Source organism: Centroberyx gerrardi, chromosome 10, assembly GCF_048128805.1.
Source record: "Centroberyx gerrardi isolate f3 chromosome 10, fCenGer3.hap1.cur.20231027, whole genome shotgun sequence".
Classification (NCBI taxonomy): domain Eukaryota; kingdom Metazoa; phylum Chordata; class Actinopteri; order Beryciformes; family Berycidae; genus Centroberyx; species Centroberyx gerrardi.
This window is the reverse complement of record NC_136006.1, coordinates 4,128,255-4,152,235: the sequence shown is the minus strand read 5'-3', so window position 1 is coordinate 4,152,235 and position 23,981 is coordinate 4,128,255. Positions and strand designations below refer to the sequence as shown.

General features: G+C 44.6%; 1 protein-coding gene across 1 annotated transcript; it reads right to left on the bottom strand.

Moving 5' to 3' along the window:
• Nucleotides 1-7,132: 7,132 nt before the first annotated feature.
• Nucleotides 7,133-23,520, bottom strand: ttf2 (transcription termination factor, RNA polymerase II). The gene is given in 26 exon segments (XM_071923726.2): nt 7,133-7,507; nt 7,590-7,664; nt 8,130-8,212; nt 8,868-9,021; nt 9,412-9,470; nt 9,970-10,047; nt 10,049-10,150; nt 10,711-10,853; nt 11,117-11,202; nt 12,106-12,134; nt 12,136-12,201; nt 12,674-12,763; nt 12,765-12,828; nt 13,286-13,470; nt 14,307-14,412; nt 15,496-15,646; nt 16,283-16,408; nt 16,728-16,809; nt 17,905-18,062; nt 18,522-18,707; nt 19,570-19,690; nt 20,167-21,099; nt 21,809-21,878; nt 22,163-22,249; nt 23,099-23,204; nt 23,423-23,520. Coding segments are annotated over 26 exon segments (3,513 nt in total). The 5' UTR covers nt 23,451-23,520; the 3' UTR covers nt 7,133-7,362.
• Nucleotides 23,521-23,981: the final 461 nt, after the last annotated feature.

The following is a 23,981-nucleotide window of genomic DNA, read 5'->3' as shown; positions in this document are numbered from 1 at the left end:
GCCTGGGCCAGTTCTTTGACCTGGGTCTTTTCCTGGGCCAGTTCTTTGGCCTGGGCCTTTTCCTGGGCCAGTTTTTTGGACTGGGTCTTTTCCTCAGCCAGTTTTTTGGCCTGGGTCTTTTCCTGGGCCAGTTCTTTGGCTTGGGCCTGGACTTTGGCCTGGGTCTTGTCCTGGGCCAGTTCTTTGGCCTGGGCCAGGACTTTGGCCTGGGTCTTGTCCTGGGCCAGTTCTTTGGCCTGGGTCTTTTCCTCAGCCAGTTCTTTGGACTGGGTCTTTTCCTCGGCCAGTTCTTTGGACTGGGCCAGGACTTTGGCCTGGGTCTTTTCCTGGGCCAGTTCTTTGGACTGGGCCAGGACTTTGGCCTGGGTCTTTTCCTGGGCCAGTTCTTTGGCCTGGGTCTTTTCCTGGGCCAGTTCTTTGGACTGGGCCAGGACTTTGGCCTGGGTCTTTTCCTCGGCCAGTTCTTTGGATTGGGCCAGGACTTTGGCCTGGGTCTTTTCCTGGGCCAGTTCTTTGGCCTGGGTCTTTTCCTGGGCCAGTTCTTTGGCCTGGGCCAGTTCTTTGGGCTGGGTCTTTTCCTGGGCCAGTTCTTTAGCCTGGGTCAGTTCTTTGGCCTGGGTCTTTTCCTGGGCCAGTTCTTTGGCCTGGGTCTTTTCCTCGGCCAGTTCTTTGGACTGGTTCTTTTCCTGAGCCAGTTCTTTGGCCTGGGCCAGTTCTTTGGCCTGGGTCTTTTCCTGAGCCAGTTCTTTGGCCTGGGCCAGTTCTTTGGCCTGGGTCTTTTCCTGGGCCAGTTCTTTGGCCTGGGCCAGGACTTTGGCCTGGGTCTTGTCCTGGGCCTGTTCTTTGGCCTGGGTCTTTTCCTCGGCCAGTTCTTTGGCCTGGGTCTTTTCCTCGGCCAGTTCTTTGGACTGGGTCTTTTCCTGGGCCAGTTCTTTGGCCTGGGTCTTGTCCTGGGCCAGTTCTTTGGCCTGGGTCTTTTCCTGGGCCAGTTCTTTGGACTGGGTCTTTACCTGGGCCTGTTCTTTGGCCTGGGTCTTTTCCTGGGCCAGTTCTTTGGACTGGGTCTTTACCTGGGCCTGTTCTTTGGCCTGGGTCTTTTCCTGGGCCAGTTCCTTGGCCTGGGTCTTTTCCTGGGCCAGTTCTTTGGACTGAGTCTTTACCTGGGCCTGTTCTTTGGCCTGGGCCAGTTCTTTGGACTGGGCCAGTTCTTTGGACTGGGACTTGTCCTGGGCCAGGTCTTTGGCCTGGGCCAGTTCTTTGGCCTGGGTCTTTTCCTGGTCCTGTTGCTTGGTCTGGGCCAGTTCTTTGACCTGGGTCTTTTTCTGGGCCAGTTCTTTCGCCTGGGTCAGTGCTTTGGCCTGGGTCTTTTCCTGGGCCAGTTGTTTGGCCTGGGTGTTGTCCTGGGCCAGTTCTTTGGCTTGGGTCTTTTTCTGTGCCAGTTGTTTGGCCTTGGTCTTTTTCTGGGCCAGTTGTTTGGCCTGGGCCAGTTGTTTGGCCTGGGTCTTTTTCTGGGCCAGTTCTTTGACCTGGGTCTTGTCCTGGGTCAGTTCTTTGGCCTGGGTCTTTTCCTGGTCCTGTTGCTTGGTCTGGGCCAGTTCTTTGACCTGGGTCTTTTTCTGGGCCAGTTCTTTGGCCTGGGTCAGTTCTTTGGCCTGGGCCAGGACTTTGGCCTGGGTGTTGTCCTGGGCCAGTTCTTTGACCTGGGCCAGTTCTTTGGCCTGGGCCAGGACTTTGGCCTGGGCCGGGACTTTGGCCTGGGTGTTGTCCTGGGCCAGTTCTTTGGCCTGGGTCTTTTTCTGGGCCAGTTGTTTGGCCTGGGCCAGTTGTTTGGCCTGGGTCTTTTTCTGGGCCAGTTCTTTGGCCTGGGTCAGTTCTTTGGCCTGGATTAGTTCTTTGGCCTGGGTCTTTTCCTGGGCCAGTTCTTTGGCCTGGGTCTTTACCTGGGCCTGTTCTTTGGCCTGGGTGTTGTCCTGGGCCAGTTCTTTGGCCTGGGTCTTTTTCTGGGCCAGTTCTTTGGCCTGGGCCAGTTGTTTGGCCTGGGTCTTTTTCTGGGCCAGTTCTTTGGCCTGGGTCTTTTCCTGGGCCAGTTCTTTGGCCTGGGTCTTTACCTGGGCCTGTTCTTTGGCCTGGGTCAGTTCTTTGGCCTGCATCAGTTCTTTGGCCTGGGTCTTTTCCTTGGCCAGTTCTTTGGCCTGGGCCAGGACTTTGGCCTGGGTCTTGTTCTGGGCCAGTTCTTTGGCCTGGGTCTTTTCCTCTGCCAGTTCTTTGGCCTGGGCCAGGACTTTGGCCTGGGTCTTGTCCTGGGCCTGTTCTTTTGCCTGGGCCAGTTCTTTGGACTGGGTCTTTACCTGGGCCTGTTCTTTGGCCTGGGTCTTTTTCTGGGCCATTTCTTTGGCCTGGGGCTTTTTCTTGGCCAGTTCTTTGGCGTGGGTCAGGACTTTGGCCTGGGTCTTGTCCTGGGCCAGTTGTTTGGCCTGGGTCTTTTCCTGGGCCAGTTCTTTGGCGTGGGTCAGGACTTTGGCCTGGGTCTTGTCCTGGGCCAGTTGTTTGGCCTGGGTCTTTTCCTGGGCCAGTTCTTTGGTCTGGGGGGGCAGTTCTTTGGCCTGGGTCTTTTTCTGGGCCTGTTGTTTGGTCTGGGCCAGTTCTTTGACCTGGGTCTTGTCCTGGGCCAGTTTTGTGGCCTGGGTGTTTTCCTGGGCCTGTTCTTTGGTCTGGACCTGGGCCTGTTCCAGGAGGCCCAGGAACAGGAACTGGATCTGGTTCTGGCCCCGGCCAGAAGAGTCCAGGTCCAGAAGCAACCTGACATGCTCATCTCCCTCCATTATAATCTGTCGTTCCTGGCTGCTCCAGTTCTTCTGGGCCTGGGTCTGTTCCTGGTTCTGGGCAGAAGAGTCCAGACCCAGAACTAGCTTGTGATGTTCCTCTGCCTCAATCATCAGCTGATGTTCCTGGCTGCTCCATTTCCTCACCTGCCTCTGGTTACCTTGGGCCTGTTCCTTGGCCTGGACCTGTTCCAGGAGGCCCAGGGACAGGAACTGGATCTGGTTCTGGCCCCGTCCAGAAGAGTCCAGGTCCAGAAGCAGCCTGACGTAACAATAATAATAATAATAATAATAATAATAATAAACATTAGTTATATAGAACAAAAAACAGAGTTTACAAAGTGCTTTACAGAAAAAATAATAACAGACAGAAAGACAAAACTACAATAAGTTAAAAGCCAAACCTTAAAGGAATAATTCACCCAAAAATGAAAATTCAGTCTTTATTTACTCAACCCCATGCCAGTAGAAAATCGGGTAACAGTCCCGGAGATCCCCGGAAGAAGTACATTGCAGCTTTCTCCAAAAGAACTGAAGGTGCAGGAGACCTGTCTTCAGCGTTCAAAAAGTAATGGAAAATAACCATAAAATGGCTCCATGCAGTTCTCACAGCTTAATCCAAGTCTCTTGAAGCCAACCCAAAGTGCCTTGAAAAGACCGATGGATCGCCACTCTAGCTGTTGCTTTCAAAATACGTCACGTTTGTGCGCACCCGGCCTCGATAGGTAAGACTAGCTCGAATTACCAGAAACAAGACTTCCGGTTTGGCCGTTTAGCCTTCAAAATAAAAGCGCAAGATTTAAGAATAGGTAGAAATACTATTTTAAACCAGTTACTTTGTATTTAATCGTCAAATTCAATAAGTGAGCACCCATATCAATGTTTGATGTCATAATAATAATGATGATAATGAAAAATGCCATAAAGTGTGCCATTTTTAACTTTAACGCTGCATTACACTGTGCAGAATACATACAGGACAGAAACTAAAGTAGACATCAAACATTCATTTTTGGGTGAACTATTCCTTTAAAAAGTGATTTAAAAATAGTAACAGATTCAGACAATTTTACAGTGGGAGGCAGACTGTTCCACAGTCTAAGTGCCATGACTGCAAATGCTTTATCACCCTTTGACTTCAGTCTGCATGTTGGAACAGCCAAGAGACCTTGGTTTGAAGACATAAGGGACCTTGTGGTCTGGTATGAAGCAATGAAAATGAAGCAATTCAATGATGTAGTCAGGTGCCTGCTCATGCAAGGCCTTATATGTAATTTGAAAGTTTACATTTTTTTTTAAACTTAATTCTGAACTTTATTGGAAGCCAGTATAAAGAGGTTAAGACAGGTGTTATGTGTGACGTACGCTTAGATTTGGTCAACAATGTTGCTGCAGAGTTTTGAACTAATTGGAGCCGTGCCAAGGCAGACTGATTCAGGCAGGTAAACAATGCATTGCAATAGTCTAAACGTGATATCACTTTATCATGCTTAAGCACGATGGAAGACAGCAAATCAGAAAACTGCCTTGTGGGAAAACTGCCTTGTGACTTGGGAGGACGATAGATAACAACACACATAACAGGACTATCAACACAGACAATCTTAAACATTAGTACTTCAAAAGTAGAGAATTCACAGGCTTTAGCAGGACTGCATTTTAGCAGGGCCATCTTAACATTGTAGCTTTGAAGACCAGTCTTTACTGGGGGGGCTGGCTTAATAGTGCTGAGGTACTGTGGTTAACACCAGATGATGGTGATGTTTATCAGTACTTGGCATTACAAGTTCAATAGATGCGATACCTGACATGCTCATCTGCCTCCATTATCATCTGTCGTTCCTGGCTGCTCCAGTTCTTCTGGACCTGAGTGTGTTCGTGGTTCTGGGCAGAAGAGTCCAGACTCAGAACCAGCTTGTGAAGTTCCTCTGCCTCAATCATCAGCTGATGTTCCTGGCTGCTCCATTTCCTCTCCTGTCTCTTGTCTCCTTGGAGCCGAGCCTGGGCATCAGTGTTTCTCTCAGCAGGGGGCTCCAGGTAGGCTCTCCGCCCTGCAGAGCAGTGGGCGGGGCTTACCTGGGCCTCCTCCAGCCGGGTGTTCTGCTGCACCTTCATGTTCTTCTTCCTCTTGCTTCTATGTGTTTTCTGTATCGCCTCCATCGCGTCAAGAAATGAAATGGCTTTCTGGGCCTCTGCGCGCACTTTGCTACCTTGGAGTTGTGACATCAGAATGCTTCCACTGGCCTCATTGTGACATGACACTGTGTGAGGACAGTGCCATTCCAAGTTCCGCTAGGGTTAGATGCTGTGTTTTAGATTTTATTTTTTTATAAATATTTGCTAAATCAATGTTTTTGTAAAAGTGTAAAAGTATATTTTGGTTCTTGGTAAAATACAGTAGTCTACTGGCACCGTCTTCATGTAACAGCAAAAGTTGGTACATTTCAGAAAGGGAATGTGCTAGAAAAAAAAAAGTTTAGATACTTTAGATGGTCCATGTTTATTCAGTTAGTGATTATTTTGACATAACATTACATATGTTTTTAATACTGAAATATATTTTTGATATCAGAGTTGCACTTCAACTTAAAGATGATTTTTGAAAGAAAGTTAAATGTAGACAAAGTGTCAGAATAAACTTTGAGCTGCTCACACTCATCACTTCAGTGTTTCTTATTCCAGACTGTGGAGCATCTTGCTGCTGAGGCTGCTCACATTATCAACAGCTCATACCGAGAACATTTAGTTCCACTGTCTAATTACAGTTCAAATGAATGTCATCTACATGTATATGAATATCTGGCACATTTCAACATATTATCAAGCATTTCTCTAAATATATTCTGAAATATACAGTATGCGAAATGTGTTTTTGCAGCTTGGACTGGCTCTGATGTAACTGAATGGTCTGTGATCCCAGCAAACAAACCTGAGAACTGCATCCTGACTTGATTTCTTATCAATACTGATCTGACAGCATGAAAGATTTATTATTCCAGACTACAGTGTTGGTAATAACTGATGCCCTGCATTTAAAATGCTGAGGAAATATTTTCTCCCGTTAGACTTTTCCATGTAATCTGAGAATTCATAATTTCAATTAACTGTACAAAGGACTGTATATAACAAGTGCTGAGAGGCACACCCATAACATTTCAGTCATCTGCATTTATTTAAGCATCTACACAGCAATGAGCATAAGGGACATGTAGCCTACATAATGCTAATAAGACTTATTTATACGTATGCTTATTTGAAAGCACACTTAAAGGCATTAGGCTCCATCAGGTGGCACAAATACAGTATATATAAATGAATGTAATGCAAACCAATGGGAATCTGAGTCGGGTGACAAAATCATTCAAATCATGGCAATCAAGGCTAATATGAGCGTGTTGCCAAAGATGACAAGATGGTTTTTAAATGCAGTTCATGTGTTCAGAGGAAACACACTGGGGAAAGTGCTGTAAAACCTCAATCAGGGTCAGAAGACAAAACAGCAGAGAGCTGTGTATCAACATCTGCAGTTGTAGTCGTGGGTTCAACAAATCCCACTGCATCCATTGTGCAAAATTATTTTCTAAATATTAAACAGCAGAGAGTAGTGAGAAATCTGTATATTGTAATAATAATAATAATGAACTTTATTTGTAAATTTTGTACCTTTCATGCATGGTTTGCAGCTCAAAGTGCTGGACATAAAATAAATCATTAAAAGAAGTAAAAACAACACAACCAATTAAAACAAAGAAACAACAGAAGAGACAAAAACAGTAAGGGTAAAATAATAATAGAAATAGAAAGCTGCATCTATCCTGCATCAGTGCTGCAGTGGCTGCTGTAGGCAATCATTTCTTAACTGCTACACAGTCAAAACTAAATTAGTATACTGTAACAGAAAGACCAAAAAACGAAAACCAAACTTTCGGCAGCAATCAATTTCAGGCTGGAGCAACAGTTCAGGCCAAGTGCTGCGAGCGTGGAGCTACAGGGAATCTGCAAATGTAAGACTTAATAAGACTTTTTTTTAAATGCCACCTGGAATCGAATTGAAGACAGATTTAAAAACCAAAATAAAGAAACAAAGCTGGCAAAACCGGCCTGTTTCTGATGGAACAGAGCTAATAACACTTCTGAAAGTATAAAATGAGCAGTATAAGAAGGACAACAGGAGATTAAATGTTAAGTACATGAAGTCCAACTGTGTTTAGTAAAGCAGACAGGATGCAGATTGTTCTACTAACCCTGTTCTGTATTAGAGTGAACATGCAGCGCAAAGAAACCTGTTATTACATCCTCTAATAACTGGATTTAAGACCTTTTAAAACTTTTTAAGGCCTCAGATTTAGATGAAAAGTCTGAAAAATCTTAACATAACTTAAGGATCTGCAGATACCCTGAGTGAAAAAAGTGGGATTTCGATGACAGCTTGTTCTGCATGCAAGAACCCGTGTTGTTTGGAGCGTGTACAGATGGAGGCCTGGCGCTGTAGCTGTGGGTTTGTTTCAGCGTGCAGATGGACGGGGTTTCATCCTCGGTCTCAGACGCCGAAGATGATTCTGAGGTCGGCCAGGGAGAGTTTGGTGAAGGAGCTTCCTGTTCCCGACAGCACCTTCTGGGCCAGCTCCTTCTTCTTCTCCTGCAGCGTGGAGATCTTATCCTCCACCGTGCCCTCACACACGAACCTGGAGGCACACACACACACACGTATCTGTTTATTAATATGCACATACATGCCCACAGACATACCAAAGTGCTGACTGTTACCTGTGGATGGTGACGTCTTTGCGCTGTCCCACTCTGTAGATGCGGTCGCAGGCCTGGTCCTCCAAGGCCGGGTTCCTGTCAGAGGCACAAGCAGCTCAGGGGTCAAAGGTCAAAACTCCACTACTGTCCCACTCAACCGTAAATAGATTTTGCTAGTTGATTGACATTATCTATTGTGTGTGAGAAGTGGATTTGTTATGTTGAACCCATCAGTTTCCATCAGTCAGTTACCAGACCCGGGTAAAACAGTATTTGGAAATAATTCATAGTGTTTGTTTTAATCTCCATAGAGTAGCAGCTGGGTGGGGTTTAAGCGCACCAGTATGATGCCGGTCGTGTTAGATAAGATACCAGTCACATAAAACAACACTAATTTGACTTTCAAATATGTTCCTGTGAATGGCTAATCTTTTTGACACTGTGCTGACCTGTGGCAAACCCCACCCACCTGCTGCGTCAAGTACCAAGGATTACATGCAAATATACTCTGATCTGGGTCTGGTGTGCACGTGTGTGTGTGTGTGTGTGTGTGTGTCTCACCAGTGCATGTCCATGAGGAAGAGGTGGTTTCCTCCGATGAGGTTAAGCCCCACCCCTCCAGCACAGAGAGAAACCAGCATCACCTGGAGCACAAATTCACAAACTGCTATAAATACTCACAATATGTAATGTCAGGCAACACTTTACACTGGACTAGATCTACTGTATTAACCTTTGGAAAAATATCATCAGCACTAGGGCTGCACAATACTGACAAATAATCATATTGTGGTTTTTCAAGATTTTTCGGTATTTCACAAAATAAACATTTTTAATAAAAAACTGAGATATTGTTGCTTAACATTTGTTCTGTTGGAATACAATGATTTTTTTTTCCAATGTGCATTTAATTTATAGACCAGAAACTGGGCTCAGCAACAGAACACCATGTTTAGGAGTTCATTTTGAGCAGCCGCCACTCTGATAAAGTAATTGCAGACTCTTGCAATTTGGAAATTGAAGCAGTTCATATTGTGCTTTGCAATTTTTTAAAGTGTACAATTACCCTTACCCAGTCCTTACCAAGTAGAACTGTGTCCTTATAATACTTTTCCATAGTTAACACACAGGTTAATTCATTGGAATAAGGCTGTAGTAAAGTGCAACCTAAGACAGGTTAGTTGATTTGGAAATATGCACACAGTGTGCCTGAAACAGAAATTCAACAAAATCAACAAACAAAATCCACTGGACTTAATCTAAATCGAACCCCTCGCCCCGGCAGTTGGGCTCAGTTACCTGCGGTCCTTCGGGGTTGGTGTTGAACTCCTCCACCAGGTCGATGCGGCGCTTGGGGTTGACCGTCCCGTCGATGACGGCGTACCTCAGGCCCAGCCGCCGCAGGTGAACCGCCACGATGTGGAGCATGCTGGTCCACTGGGACACGATCACACTGGACAGCAGACAGACGGGACAAACCGGGTTCGTTACATGTGAGAGGAGGCGAAACTTTAAAGTCACAATGAAGCCGCATTTTGAGAGCATCCTCAAAATCAGCATGAGGTCACCACTAAAGATTTTCTGATTATCAGGAAGTAAACGTAATGAGATTTTGATATAAAAATACAAAAAGGCCTTGCATATCAGTCAATCTTTTCCTGTTTTTCCTGGAAACTGTTTCAAAGTTTCAATGTAGACAGGACATTTATGAAAGTGTCGTTTTAATTTGTTCGATAAATATATAACTATCTGGAGATAGATTTAGGATATCACTGGATAAAGAAAGTCCGACTAAAATCTGAATGATGAGTCTGAGCTGAGACTGAGACTTCAGGCTTTTTACCTTTTCTGATCGTCGCTCCTCTGTCTGATCGCCTCCAGCTCAGAGACGATGGCAGAAATCTGGATGGAGAGATTGAGAAGAGTTACTTAATTTTAATTAGGAAAAACCAACAGGGGAGTGTCCTTCAAATTCCAATGGATGGGAAAGTGAGTTTTGAAAGTGAGAAATCTCAGCATCTGGCCAAGTAATCATTGAGTCATTGGTATTGATCCACAACCCTATCAACCCCCACAGATATGTTAATGTCATTTTCAAACTTATTTTCTGCCCTATTAAAACTTTCATTACAACTTTGATTCACTAATGAATGTCTTTATCATGCAAACTTCACATAGAGCTAGCTAATAAAATAAAACATTAGGTTAAGTTTACACATGCATAACCAACACATAACTAACGAAGAATAACCTGCATCGCAACACACTACATCTGCAACAGAATGATGCTGCGAATTAGGTTTTCTCTCGTTTAAAATGACTGAACTTCCATTAGAGAACATAGCGTCCAAGGCATTTGGTGTGATGGTGATGTTGGGTTGCCGAGACAACGCTTGCCCACCTTGCTGCTCTCGCTGGTGTCGTCAAAGAGCCGCGAGGCGAAGCGGCTGCCGTTGAGGGCCACGTGTCTTTTGAGGTCGGGGGCCGGACGGCGAGGGGCCGGAGGAGAGCGACAGAGCGCTCAGCTGCTCCTCCAGAGACAAGACGACCCCATCGCCCTGCAGCTCCGACTGGTCCAGAGTCTGATGAGAGAGAGAGAGAGAGGGAGAGAGAGAGAGAGAGAGAGAGAGAGAGAGAGAGAGAGAGAGAGAGAGAGAGAGAGAGAGAGAGAGAGAGAGAGTGAGAGAGAGAGAGAGAGAGAGAGAGAGAGAGAGAGAGAGAGAGAGAGAGGGAGAGAGAGAGGAGAGGGAGAGGGAGAGGGAGAGGGAGAGGGAGAGAGAGAGAGAGAGAGAAACAGACAGACGGAAAGTTATAACATTCAACACCACAAACTCTGTTTCTATCATCAACTGTCAAGGGAATTTTATGCAAACGCTTGAAATCTTGCAAAAAATTAAAAGTGAATCAGGTGTGTTCTCCCTCCCTGTTTTGACAGATGGCAGCAGCACAGTCAAAACAGCTGTGGTGTGGTGTGCGTGTGTGTTGTGTGTGTACCTTGCGGAGCAGAGACAGGTGGCAGCAGCACTGTCGGAGGCGCAGCTTGTGTGTGTGTGTGTGTGTGTGTGTGTGTGTACCTTGCGGAGCAGAGACAGGTGGCAGCAGCACTGTCGGAGGCGCAGTGTGTGTGTGTGTGTGTGTGTACCTTGCGGAGCAGGGACAGGTGGCAGCAGCACTGTCGGAGGCGCAGCAGCAGAGACAGGATGTGGACCGTGCTGGACACCTGCTGGGGCTGCTGGGAACTCGACACAGCAGGGTCCGACTGGGACACACCGAACTCCTGGGCCACTGGGGAGGGAACACACACACACACACACACATGAGAACTGGGGGCACTCAGTATGTAACAGCTTGTTTTGAACTCTAGATGCCACTCAAAGAAACACGTAATATAAAGGTGGTGGACAGTTTTATCCACAGCACAGGACAGTACCAAGAGTGTATGCATTTTTAGCATGGGTGGTCCCAGCTGCACCTCTAACCCAGGCAGTGTTAGTGCCATGCTCTAAATCTTGAATTATTGATTAAATAATTGATTGATTAAATCTCACCTTTGTCAAAGGGATTGGCAGTGGAAGAGTTTCCCTTGCTCAGATCGTTCCCCTCATGTCTCTTCAGGTAGTTCTGCAGCGTAGATCTAGGAGAGAAGAGCAACTGATCATGTCAAAATGTGTCTTCTTTTTTTTTTTTACCTTTATCTATCCAGGGAGGGTTTGATAAACATGCATGCTCGTTTTCAAGACCGATGCAACTTCACTCTAAGTTGCAGCGAACAGGTGTTCGGTCGAGTTGAATTTTTGAGCAAGAAATTTGCCTGATGCAGCGAAGCGAAAGCCAATCAGCTTCAGCAGCAATCCAACCTGACACCTGAACATTTATTTTCAAGCTCACTGCAGCGGTGTGTGTTTTCCATGAGCTCTAAGAAACGTCATGTATTCAAAACAGAAGCCAAGAAAGATGTGAGACTATCCCCGTTTCCTTTCTGTTGTGTCAAGTGGAGTCATCAAACATTTCACTGCTTCAATTTCAAGTCAAGTGACCAAACTCATATAAAAGAGTAAAGTGAACCAACATTTCGCCTCGCTTCCTGTTTGAATGTACGGTAAGACAATGTCACATTGACAATAACACTTAAAGCATCACACTGATATTCAAATGCAATATTAGCGCTGCACAATTACCGGCTAAAATGATAATTGTGATTATTTTGTGAGATACTGTGATCATCACTACTACACAATTATTACGCCCGATGGTTTAAAGAACAAATTCTTTTACTACACTTTTGGCATCTTTTACCAACATGTTGACTACTTTCAGCAACAGTGAATGTCCTAAATGAAATGTTTCAATATTGCCAATATCAATGATTTAATTGAGGAAAGCGTTAATCATTCATTAATCACCATGACTGCCTAGTAGCAGCCTTGTGATAAAGAAGGGACACAAATACAATGCTAGGAAGTAGAAAAGGATATGGGGTAGGTTTTCTTATAAATGGTGTGTTACAGTAGAATAAATGGGATGGTGTGTGTGTTACCTGGACTGGGCGAACACCACGTCGTACACTAGCCTGCTCGTCTGCAGACAGTTTGAGTCGGTGAACTCTGCAGGTCCGATCAGGAAGAGGACACACCTGAAACATCCAAGACCACACGCATTTTTCTTTATTTTTACTATTTTCCACATTTTAGACTAACAGTAAAGACATCAAAACTATGAAATAACACAAATGGAATTATGCAGCGACCAAAAAAGTGTTAAACAAATCAAAACCATCTTATATTTTAGATTCTTTAAAGCAGCCGCCCTTTGCCTTGATGGAAAGGCAAAGGCTTTGGAGAGAAATTCATACATAGGATCAACTTCACTATTTATATTTGTCTAAGAAACAAATTTCAAGCATTTAAGCAGAAGCCTTAGATCAAAATGGCTTTAAGAGAATGAAAAACACAGAACATTCAGTCAGGTAGGTCCAGACTGTTGACTGGTAGTTTAAGTTATGGTAAGGGTTAAGGCTAGAGGTTAGGGAATGAATGTACTCAATGTAAGGTCCTCATAAGGATAGAAGTACAAGGATGTGTGTGTATGTGTGTGTGTGTGTGTACCAGTGGTTTCCCTGTGGAGTCCCGCTGGTCTTTGGTCCGGCGCAGCAGCAGGTTCCTGGTCAGGATGTTGAGTTCTCCTCTCCTCCTCTCTGGAGCCGTTGTCAACCTGAGACTTCCACAGCTTGTACTCATCAAACGGAGAACAACGCAGGAACCTGAGAGAGAGAGAGAGAGAGAGAGAGAGGAGAGAGAGAGAGAGAGAGAGAGAGAGAGAGAGAGAGAGAGAGAGAGAGAGAGAGAGAGAGAGAGAGAGAGAGAGAGAGAGAGAGAGAGAGAGAGAGAGAGAGATACAAAATATGAGAAAATGTCAGAGACAGACGTCAATTACAGAAAAGTGTACTAAAATATCTTTGAAATACATTCCTGTAATTATCAAACCTTTCTGCCACATACTGAAAACTATTTAAAAAGAGCATTTTGCAAATAGTAACTGCAAAAAATTATGTCCATACTATTTGACCCAGGTGTGGGGTGTGTGTGTGTGTCTCAGCATTGCATATCAATAAGGAAGACGTGGTTCCCTCTAACCAGACTGAGCCCCAAACCTCAAGACAAACCAGCATGGAACCAGAACGTTTAACACTCTTCTCTGTACGTTGTTGTTTTCCTTACTTGAGCAGGGAGTACATGTCCAGCAGGTTGTTCTGGATGGGCGTGCCGGTGACGGCCCAGCGGGCGCGCGCCCTCAGCCGGCACACGGCCATGGAGGTCTGCACCTTCGGGTTCTTGATGTTGTGGGCCTCGTCCAGGACGACGCGGGCCCAGGCCACCCGCAGGAGGGGGGCCGAGCCGGACGGCTGGGGGACACAAGACGGGATCAAGTGTTAGTATAACTTTTATTTCCCCCCCGGTCACAGTGGGTAGTAAATTTTAAAAATTCACCAGCCACTTTGACATCTTTTCCAGCCAATTATATATTTAGAAAAGGGTAAAGACCAATATTTTGGGACGATATTGGCCTTTAATGAAATATTGGATATCATCCAGTCAGTGTCTCCTCCTCTGATGTGATGGAGGTTCCTCCTGCCCACAGATACAGAAAAACAGGCTTTTCTTTGCACATTTTATTTATTTGTTCAATAATGCTTTTGTAAATTGAATCTTCATTTAAAGGCAGTAATGTCTCCCAGAGTTTCTCTACCACTGAACATGTGTGGTGGGTCACTCTGCTTTAAAGAGCTGCTGACACTAAAATAATTTCATCAGTCTGGTTTCAGTGGAGAGTTTTAGTGTCCCATGATGGTCTGAATGCTGTTTCAAAGGCTTTGGGGAAACACTGAAAACTTGTATTTTTTTGGCCTGGTCAAATTTAACATCAGCAATCGGCGACGTCAGTCTAAAAAAGATATCAGTATCGGCACTCAAAAATCCATAGTCGAAACCCTAATTTAACATAGAATAAGACAAGCAGTTACTTTGGCTTCAACAAGGCTCACTTTGATTCCCTGCATCATAAAGGAGATCAAGGGTGTGCAGTGAGTGTCATTGCTCTTTCCGCCCAAAAAATACTGCACACCACATCGATCATGAGATTAGTTTCAGATATTAAGTTTTGCAGTGGAAGTGTAATTCTCTGATAGGGAAAGTACTGCAGCCAGATCGCACTGCTTCCTGCTAGAGAAACGCCACGTACCACATCCTCAGCATCCTTGCTGGGCTGCTCCGCCTCCTCCTTCTTGACGGGGATCTCCTTGGAGACCAGACTGTACGTCGTCACCACCACATCATGCTCCGCCAGCCTGGGGCACAGACAGACACAGACACATTACACATTAAGAGTGCAAGGAAATGGGTAAGAGATGGAGAGACCGGGAGTTAAGGTATGGCACCGAGAGTCTCAGTCCTCTAACAAGAGAACTGCGGTGCGGTTCGTTAGGAGAGAGAACGTAATCCAACCAACTACAGGAAACCACCCCAAAATGCAAGGGATTATGGGTAGACGGAGACGGACGCGATTCCTCATGCTTGGAAAGCCTTGCAGAACAAAATGACTCTTGACTGATGCTCATATTCAGCTGTTTCTTCATGTGTTCTTAACTGGTATGAACACCAGAGAGGAAGAGACAGACAAGTCCATCATGTTACAGTCACTGGAATCAGATTTACCAAAATTCTGTCCAATAAACATTCTACTTCTGAGTCATGTGACTTTTGTTTACAAGTCCTGGTTCACTTGCAATCAACCTAACCAAATATAAAAAATGCAAACTTTTCCACTCTGGTTCAGACCAAAGAAAACAAACCGCTGGTGTGAAAGCGGCCGAATACAAACAATGAAGTTGAACTTGACCGAAATAGAAACGCACGCGAATACAGTGCTGCACACAACATTTGTGTAAACTCACTGCAGCTTTGTATTGTTAGTATATTTACACTACATGCCAGCAGGGGGCGCATGAAGATTAAAGAGGCAACCGTAACCAAGGGAAAACAGAAACAGCGGTGACCAAAACAACAACAACGGCTGCAGTGAAAGAGTGACAAAGATAGAAAAATAGAAGCCATTTCGCTCATTTTACTCTTTAATCTAGTGCTGAAAAAAAGATGTAAACAAAAGCAATGAACCGGAAGAGGAAAGGAGAAACTTTTCCATATTTTAGACCAATCACAGACGGTCATTTTTTTCCACAAACATGGCCTTTCTTTCCCCCACAAGAACCGTTTCTACGACAAAGAGTGCAGGAAAGATAGAACAACAAGAGGTAGAAGTGCACATTGTAGTGGTAGAGGTGTGTGTGTGTGTGTGTGTGTGTGTGTGTGTGTGTGTGTGTGTGTATGTGTGTGTGTGTGTGTGTGTGTGTGTGTGTGCACGGTGCCCTCACACTCTGGCGCTCCTCTCCCGGTTGGGCCCGTGGTACAGGTACACACTCAGCTTGTCGCTCCTGACGTGTCTTTCGATCTCCTTCTTCCAGTGGTGAACCAGGGAGGCGGGGCAGATGATCAGCGTGCCTTTAGAGACCAGCAGGCTGGAGTCTGGAGGAGGGAAACATCAACACTGTCAGACCCAAAAACACACTGCAAAACATTTCACTTCCCACACTTGCATTACTTTTATTTCCTGTTCCCGGATTTCACTCTCAAGTTTGGATTCCTAAGTTCCTGTGTGTGGAGAAGTGACCAAACCTGACACCAGAATTTAATTTGGGCAAATACAGCGAATCTACAGCGTTAATGGGGAAGGGACGCTCTGCTCTGTTGCAGCCCTGCTTTATGATTTAGGATGATAAGACTACTCTATTTTTTCCTAATGAGTTACTAAATATTCCTATGTATAATTAGCCTGATATTCAGACTGAATGGCTTCGTTACCATCACTCCATTATTTTCTGAATCCCTTGTCAAAATCTGAAAAGTGGGCGGGACGCGATTCAGGAGTCTGGAACCAGGCTAACGTATAATCTAGGTATCAAACTATGAGCTATTATATTTTGTGACATTTCTTTTATTTATTCAATTATCACAAACACAACAGAAATGAATCTGTCACATTCACAGAAGTCAGTAAATTCACAAGAGAGTAGAGACATTATAAAATATGGATTGCATGGACAGTAATAAGCCTGTCTTGTTATATTCTGTCTGACAGATGGAAACCGCGGCTCTACTCACCGCTCTTGGAGATCCAGCCCTCCAGCTTCTTCTCTTCCTCCTTCTCATCCTCCTCTTTTGCCTTCTTCTTCTTGGCCAGTATGAGAGCAATCATGGTCAGAGTTTTCCCCAGACCCATGTCATCCGCTGAGTCCAGGCAGGAGAAGAAGAGGAAGAAGAAGAAGAAGAAGAATAAACAACCATGTGATGCTTCATTATTAATCCCCTGTAGAGAAATTCTCTTTTTGCTGTTTCACTTTTTATTAAGAAGTGCCACAATTATCAAGGTTGTGATCAGGAACACAAAAATGTAGGAAAAGCTCATGGACTTTGAAGGCCAACTAGCGGTTAACTGAAGTGGATAAATATGATTTTAACGACTATTTCCTGCTTTTTGTTTTTGAATGGGGCGTTTCACAGCTGCTTATTTCTGACTCCATAAGCAGAAAATAAATGGTGAACTTACCCAGAATTCCTCCACAGGGCTTCTGGGTTTCTCTCCACAGCAGCCAGGCCAACGCTCTCCTCTGATGGGGCAGGAGCGACACCTGACCGACCAATCACAGGAAGACAGTGTTAACAGAGCAACACCTGACCGACCAATCACAGGAAGACAGTGTTATCAGAGCGACACCTGACCGACCAATCACAGGAAGACAGTGTTAACAGAGCGACCTGACTGACCAATCACAGGAAGACAGTGTTATCAGAGCGACACCTGACCGACCAATCACAGGAAGACAGGGTTAACAGAGTGACCTGACCGACCAATCACAGGAAGACAGGGTTAACAGAGTGACCTGACCGACCAATCACAGGAAGACAGGGTTAACAGAGTGACCTGACCGACCAATCACAGGAAGACAGTGTTAACAGAGCAACACCTGACCGACCAATCACAGGAAGACAGTGTTATCAGAGTGACCTGACCGACCAATCACAGGAAGACAGTGTTATCAGAGCGACACCTGACCAACCAATCACAGGAAGACAGTGTTAACAGAGCGACCTGACCGACCAATCACAGGAAGACAGTGTTATCAGAGCGACCTGACCGACCAATCACAGGAAGACAGTGTTATCAGAGCGACACCTGACCGACCAATCACAGGAAGACAGTGTTATCAGAGCGACACCTGACCGACCAATCACAGGAAGACAGAGTTAAGAGTGACATGACTGACCAATCACAGGAAGACAGTGTTATCAGAGTGACATGACCGACCAATCACAGGAAGACAGTGTTATCAGAGCGACCTGACCGACCAATCACAGGAAGACAGTGTTAACAGAGTGACATGACCGACCAATCACAGGAAGACAGTGTTAACAGAGTGACATGACCGACCAATCACAGGAAGACAGTGAGGCTACAATTAAGGAGTTTTACAGCTGCAGGTAATCTTTGGTCCATGAATAAAAACCTTTCATCAGACTCAAACTCAGTAAATCCTGCACACTGACATCAAATTTTTTTTTTTTTAACAAAATCACTTTTCTTTACACAAGATCTAAAGATTTTATGACAAGAAAAACTCAAACTTTAAATCACAATTGCAATATTCTGTCAAATAATCACAATTATTTTCTGCCAATGTCTTTCTGCTGTACTAGCTAACTGAGTGAGCGACGGAGGATGAGACCTTGATGCCTCGGGGGTCGGGGGCCTCGGCCTCGGGGGCGGGGCAGGACTCCAGCGACCCGTGCAGATGGTCGATGGCCTCGCAGGTCGCGTTCTTCACCGCCAGCAGACGGTTCTCGGTCATCCTGCCGCCGTAGAACGCCTGAGCCTGCGGGTTCGCTGAAAACACAAGGGTGTCGGTACAGTTTAACCGAACAAGCAACAAATCAAAACCACTAGGGATGAGACGATCTGCTTATCTCACCATACGATTCGTTAGCCGATATGTGGTTTATGATTCAATACAACGATGATGCCATGTAATAAATAAAAGTTCAATGACAACAAAGTCTGACTGTGCAGAATTCTAGCGATGGCATTGGCTGCCAGAATGTAAACAACAATTTAAAAATGTCATTACAAAGTGAAAACAATATAATTTGGATGGAGAGCTTGTGAAACTGTGATGGTCAAGCGTCTCATTTGTGATTACTACAGCAGAATAAAATCGAACTAATATCACCATTCATTTTTCTGACCCACGATATGTATTAAAAAATTTTGTATTGCGATATATTGAATTTCCCTATAGTCATCATACAATTCAGGATGTAAAAAGGTGTCTCTCTCTCAGCCTACCTCCATACATCTGGGTGAATCCCTGGCTGAGCTGGAGGCCCAGGGAGCCTGAGGCCTGGTGGGGGGCGGGGCCTGGGGCCGGGGGGGCGGGGAGCAGGACGGTCCCGCCCTGCCGACTGAACGGGTTGACCTGACTGCGAATGGGAGCCGGATCGACAGCGCCGCCGCTGCGTTCGCCCCGGGACTCTGAAAATGATTCGGACGTCAACATTCCTGAGAAGGCCGACACTGACGGCGATAAACAGTCAAATTAATTAGTCAGATAAAGGGGAGAGTCGTCTATACAAAGAGATACTTTAACATACGTAACATTTCCATTACAAGATTGGGAAAATTCAAACGTTATTTTCTTTTTCAGAAGTCATAGGGTGCGAGGAATGATACAGCAAACATTTGACTGAGAGACATAATATTTGTGCTACAGTATGTCGATTCAATTCTGCTGTACAACATTTAAAAAAAGAACAGACCGTGATTCCTGTTGCAGTGCCAATGGAGAATGGAAAACCCTATCCCTACTTTACAACATTTAAAGAATTGCTGCAACGGCTGCTTGAGGGCAAAGACGCGATAGATTATGAGTACTGCCACTTTTATTAGCAGTATAGCTGGTCTGGTACTTCACAAGTGGTAAAGCTAATAAGTCAAAACAGTAGGAAAACTACAAAGAGGAACTGTAACTTTATGTGACGCAAGTAATAACAGAAGCAGCCATTGTGGAAGTTTCAGTTTTAAGTCCATGCCTTACATGATGTGACAGCGAACTACAACTAAATCTGAATGTTTCGAGCTGATTGAGAGACTCAAGATTCATGCTACAATACACCCATTCAATTCTGCTGTACAACATTTAAAGAAGAACAGGCTGCGATGCTGCAGTGTTCAGTGACTCCTATAGTGGCCACTTTAATTAGCAGTACAGGTGAAGGATTGACTGAGAGAGATTCAGAAAGCCCATTTATTTCTATAACAGCAGCAGTGGAGCGGAGGTCTTCTGCTCTTTAACATGATAACAACATTAGTCCTACAGGTACAGGAAGGCAGTTACCAGGCTGAGAGGCAGCGGTGAGGCTCAGAGACTCCAGCGCATCCTCCAGCTCTTTGACCTGAGTCCTCAACCTCTGGCCTTTGTCAGGCAGAGCCGACACGTTCACCACCGACAGAGTGGCCTGAATGGAGGGGGGGGGATGGATAAACAGACAAATACAGAGAGAAATTAAAGGATAACTCCTGTTTCATACATGTGATAGTTTAAGAATCAAGTAAGACAGCAAAGCATGGTTTGGCTAATGGGTGACTGCCACAAAAACTTTTATTATTAAACTTGTATAATCCTTTAAAGCTGCTCTAGGCAAGATTTTTATGTAAAACTACACCACATCCTACTTGTAGTGACCACTAGGAGACTGATGTGAATGTTTTTCCCCAGTCAGCAACTGTATTTGCAGTAAATCATAAATGCAGCATTTATTGACATCACGACGTTACATGATTTCTGGGTATTGAAGTCCTTCAAACTTTCAAAAAAATGAGCAGTTACTGTCCACTGCCACTTGGGGCCGCCAAAGTGCGAAGTTGCCTAGTGCAGCTTTAAAAGATCAACGAGGAAACTAAAAAGGTAGACGACACACTAAACCTCCCTCACCTTTTTCTGTTTGAGCTGGGCGGAGAGCAGGCTGTGCAGCCCACTGGGGTCTTCCTGTTGACCTTTGACCTGGGAGGCCGACTGGAACCCTGGGAAGGAGGTCAGGGTCTTCTGGACGGCGGCCACAGGAGGAGTTTTCTGAGTAGCAGGCTTCACCGACACCAACTGGACATCATCATCATCATCACTAAACTCCCCAAACTTGGTGATCACTGCAGATCCTTCAGACTTGTTCTGGTTAGTCGGTGGTTTATCGTTTTGGGTTTCAGATCTCGGTTTGTCTTTGTGATCTTTGGTTCCAGTGGAGTCTGGATGTGTTGGTTTGTTAGATGGGGGGGTTTTGGTGTTTGCGGTGTCTCTGGGAGAAGAGTTAGAGACACTCTTCTTCATCTCAGAGTCGGCTTCTTTACCCGGACGGTTTTTGGCAGCTTTGACAGCACCAGGTGGTTCCTGGGTCGAATCCCTGTCAGGATCCTTTGAGGTTTTATGTGTTTTATCAGCGTGAGGAGACTTGACGCCGGCAGTAGAACATGCTTTCTCCGCTTCTCTTCCCTCTTTGCGGTTCTCTTTAGTTTTGCCTTGCATCTCGTCCGCCATCTTTTTCTCACCGTCAGCTTTGGGACCGTTTCTCTCCTCGTCTGAAACTCTCTTCTTTACCTTCATCCCCGGCGGAAGCTGTTTACCTCGATACGTGTCCGACGGGCTCTCCTCCTCTTTTTCTCCTGCACTTTTACTCTCCCCATCTACCTTCTGATCGCTCTCTTTACCTCCACCTTTCGTCTGGCCGTCTTCCTCCTCTCCTCCACCCTGCGCCCTCCTCCACTCGGAGTCCTTGTCCGTCTTGCCGGGGGCCTTGAAGGGGTTTCGGACAGGCAGCAGGCAGGAGGGCTGCAGCTGTCTGTTGGACAGAGGGTTCCTCTTCTCCTTGTCTGGCTGCAGGGATGGGATGACAATGGCCATTTTGAAAATAGGGTAGAATACAGATTTCAGGGATGTGACCAGGACAACTTAAAACGCAGTAAATACTGGGGGAAAACAGGATTTCATAGATTAGTTAGAGAGACAAAGGGATCAACACAGAAAAACCAAATCACATCCCTAAGACGTGGAAATTCAAGTCATTTAACTTTGACTTGAGTTACTAATTTGAGAACTCATGGCTGATCCTCACAAGTAAGGACCTGGGGCTCGACTTGCCCCTTTTGAAAATGACTTGCTATTCAAACAAAGGCGACTACGACCCACTGTGTTCCTGATGTAAATTTCCATGACTTTCCCTAACTACACCGACAAATGCAAGGAATGTGTGAAACAACAAACTATATTCCTGGAAAGTGACCCATTTGTAAAATCCCCTGATATTCCCTGACTTCCCCAGAGAATTTAGCAAATTTCCCGACTTTCATTGTCTACACCTCTCTCTAAATTCCATGATATTCCAGGAATTTCGTGACCAGTGGGAATCCTGTTGGACACTTCTGGTATCAAACATGTGCAAAAGAATAACTTGAAATACAGAACTTATATTGTCTTCTAAAGCTAATGAGTCCCAGGCACTTCTAATGACAACAATATTTACTGTATATTAATATTTATAATGAAAGTGAAATCTGAAACTGTGTAATTATGTCGGGTGTCTTACTGCGGTCCAGGGAACGTTTCCACACCACTTCTGTCCTGCTTTCTTTCCCACAACACAGCGGTAGAACAACCTGAAAAAGGAGAGGAGAGACGTTTAGAGAGACCGTCCCGAAAACTGAAGGTCACAGCTTCAGGTGGTAACGCTACACATACAGTTCCACCTGTTAAATGGAAACAGTGGGTTACTATTAAGATGCCTGTTAGGAGCCACATTAAGACCTCTGCTTTCAAAAGAGCTATGAGTCTTTAAGCTTTTGTGTACTTTTTTTTTCCCATTATATTGGAAAATGAATTTCACATAGCAATTGTTCCCAAAGATGGATATACAACTTTTTAAAATGACACACACACACACCTGTGGCTCTGCTGCTGCTGATTGTAGGTGAGAGCTTGGAGTTCCACCATCGAATCTTCATGATTGAGGCAGTGGGACGATGGGATGCTGAAGAAGGAGAAGAAGAAGAAGAAGAAGAAGAAGAAGAAAGTCAAAAACAGGAGCATTAATCACAGCAGAAAACCAACTCACAGCCAAAACTATCATTTGGCTGACAGCTGGCAATAATTTCCCACTCTGATATCAGTGTTTTGACTAGAGCAGTGGTTCCCAACCTGGAGCTCAGGGATATATAGAGGTCCTTGTGGGTGTTTCAGGCGGTCCCAAGCAAAATGAGGGTTCGTCTGATTTCACTGTTATTTCATTCACTACTGACTATTTTGATCAGAGGTTTCACTCTGCCTACCTACAGCAGAGACAGACAACAAAACCCTCCTAGAAATGGGGGTCTAATGCCTCTCTACTTGGGGGTTCTTGACAGGAAAAAGTTTGGAAACCCCTGGAAAAAAACATGGCAACCGCTTCTCATTCAGTATATACACAACAGGCCATTTGGTAAAATGCATTCTATTGACACAGAAATAAGCCTTATATGAGGCCTACAAAAAGGCAATAGCCACAGGATATAATGGCTTACAGTACAAGCCTGAACATGTATGTCATTTACAGACATTTTAATATTTTTGAGGGGTTTTCTGCTTGAAATTGGGAAAAGATAAATAAAACTTGAACATATATATCTTCAAAAGGAAACCACTGGACCAGACTAGAGTATTGCTAAAGCTCAACAGAAACCCTCTTCATACATTAAGTGATGTTTTCCCCAGATTTTCTACTATAATCTCAATTTATACATGTAACTGCAGAGTCCATCTTATCCAGTGTGTTCCCCTCTCATCCATTTCACAGTATATGACACAGGGGATCAGTGGGGAAATAGGTTTTCTGTAATGTTACCTCGCCACTTGGTTGAAATCACAGCCATGCTTGTCAATGCAGACGTAGAAGCTTTTGCCTTTACTTGGTCCTTCTTTCACTCCCGTTTTCAACATGCACACGCTGCCTGGTTATGGAAAGGAAAAGAAAAACACATTCAGCAAATAATAAACACTCTTTACTTAATATTAGCTGCCTAAATATGCAGAGAAAAGGTTTGGTCCACACGAGCCATGAAGAAGAAACTGCCCTGTCATGTAGCAGTGTGTCAAAAAAACATAAAACTTGATTCAGAAAACTAAACACGAGATGTAACCTTCCATTTTAAGCGAAATAGCTGCTTACCGTGGTTGTTACATAAAACCTTTTCCATTGTTAATATGTATTGTCAAGACACATTCAGTCCAGTTGAGACGGTTCAGTTTCTATTTGGCAAAAACGTGAAATTTGGAATTTTGTATCGACCAATGACAAGTGTGAGGAAACACGTCCGCTATGTTAATATCAGTGTAAAAGCTCCCATCGAAAAGCTATAACGTAAAAGCGAAAAATAACCAAGACGTAATTAATTTGTTGGATATAACTCTCAGAATATAATTTACCCTACAGAGAAGATCCAATAAGACACGGAAAATCGTCATCAAATACAGTAATCTAATTTTGCTGGAAATCGCTAGGTGACTTTTATTGTGAAATATTTGATGAAGTATAGTTGAACCGGAAGTGATTTGAAAACAGTTATTTTTCGAGCATAAAGTTACTGTTAATCGTTGTAAAAACGTGCAAACACCACAGATGGTAAATCGTGTAGTATTTTACACAGAGTGAAAATCAAAAGTAAAATGAAAAAAGATCAGATTAGCGAAATTGGAGTTGTAAAAATCATAATGTAAAATACATTGCC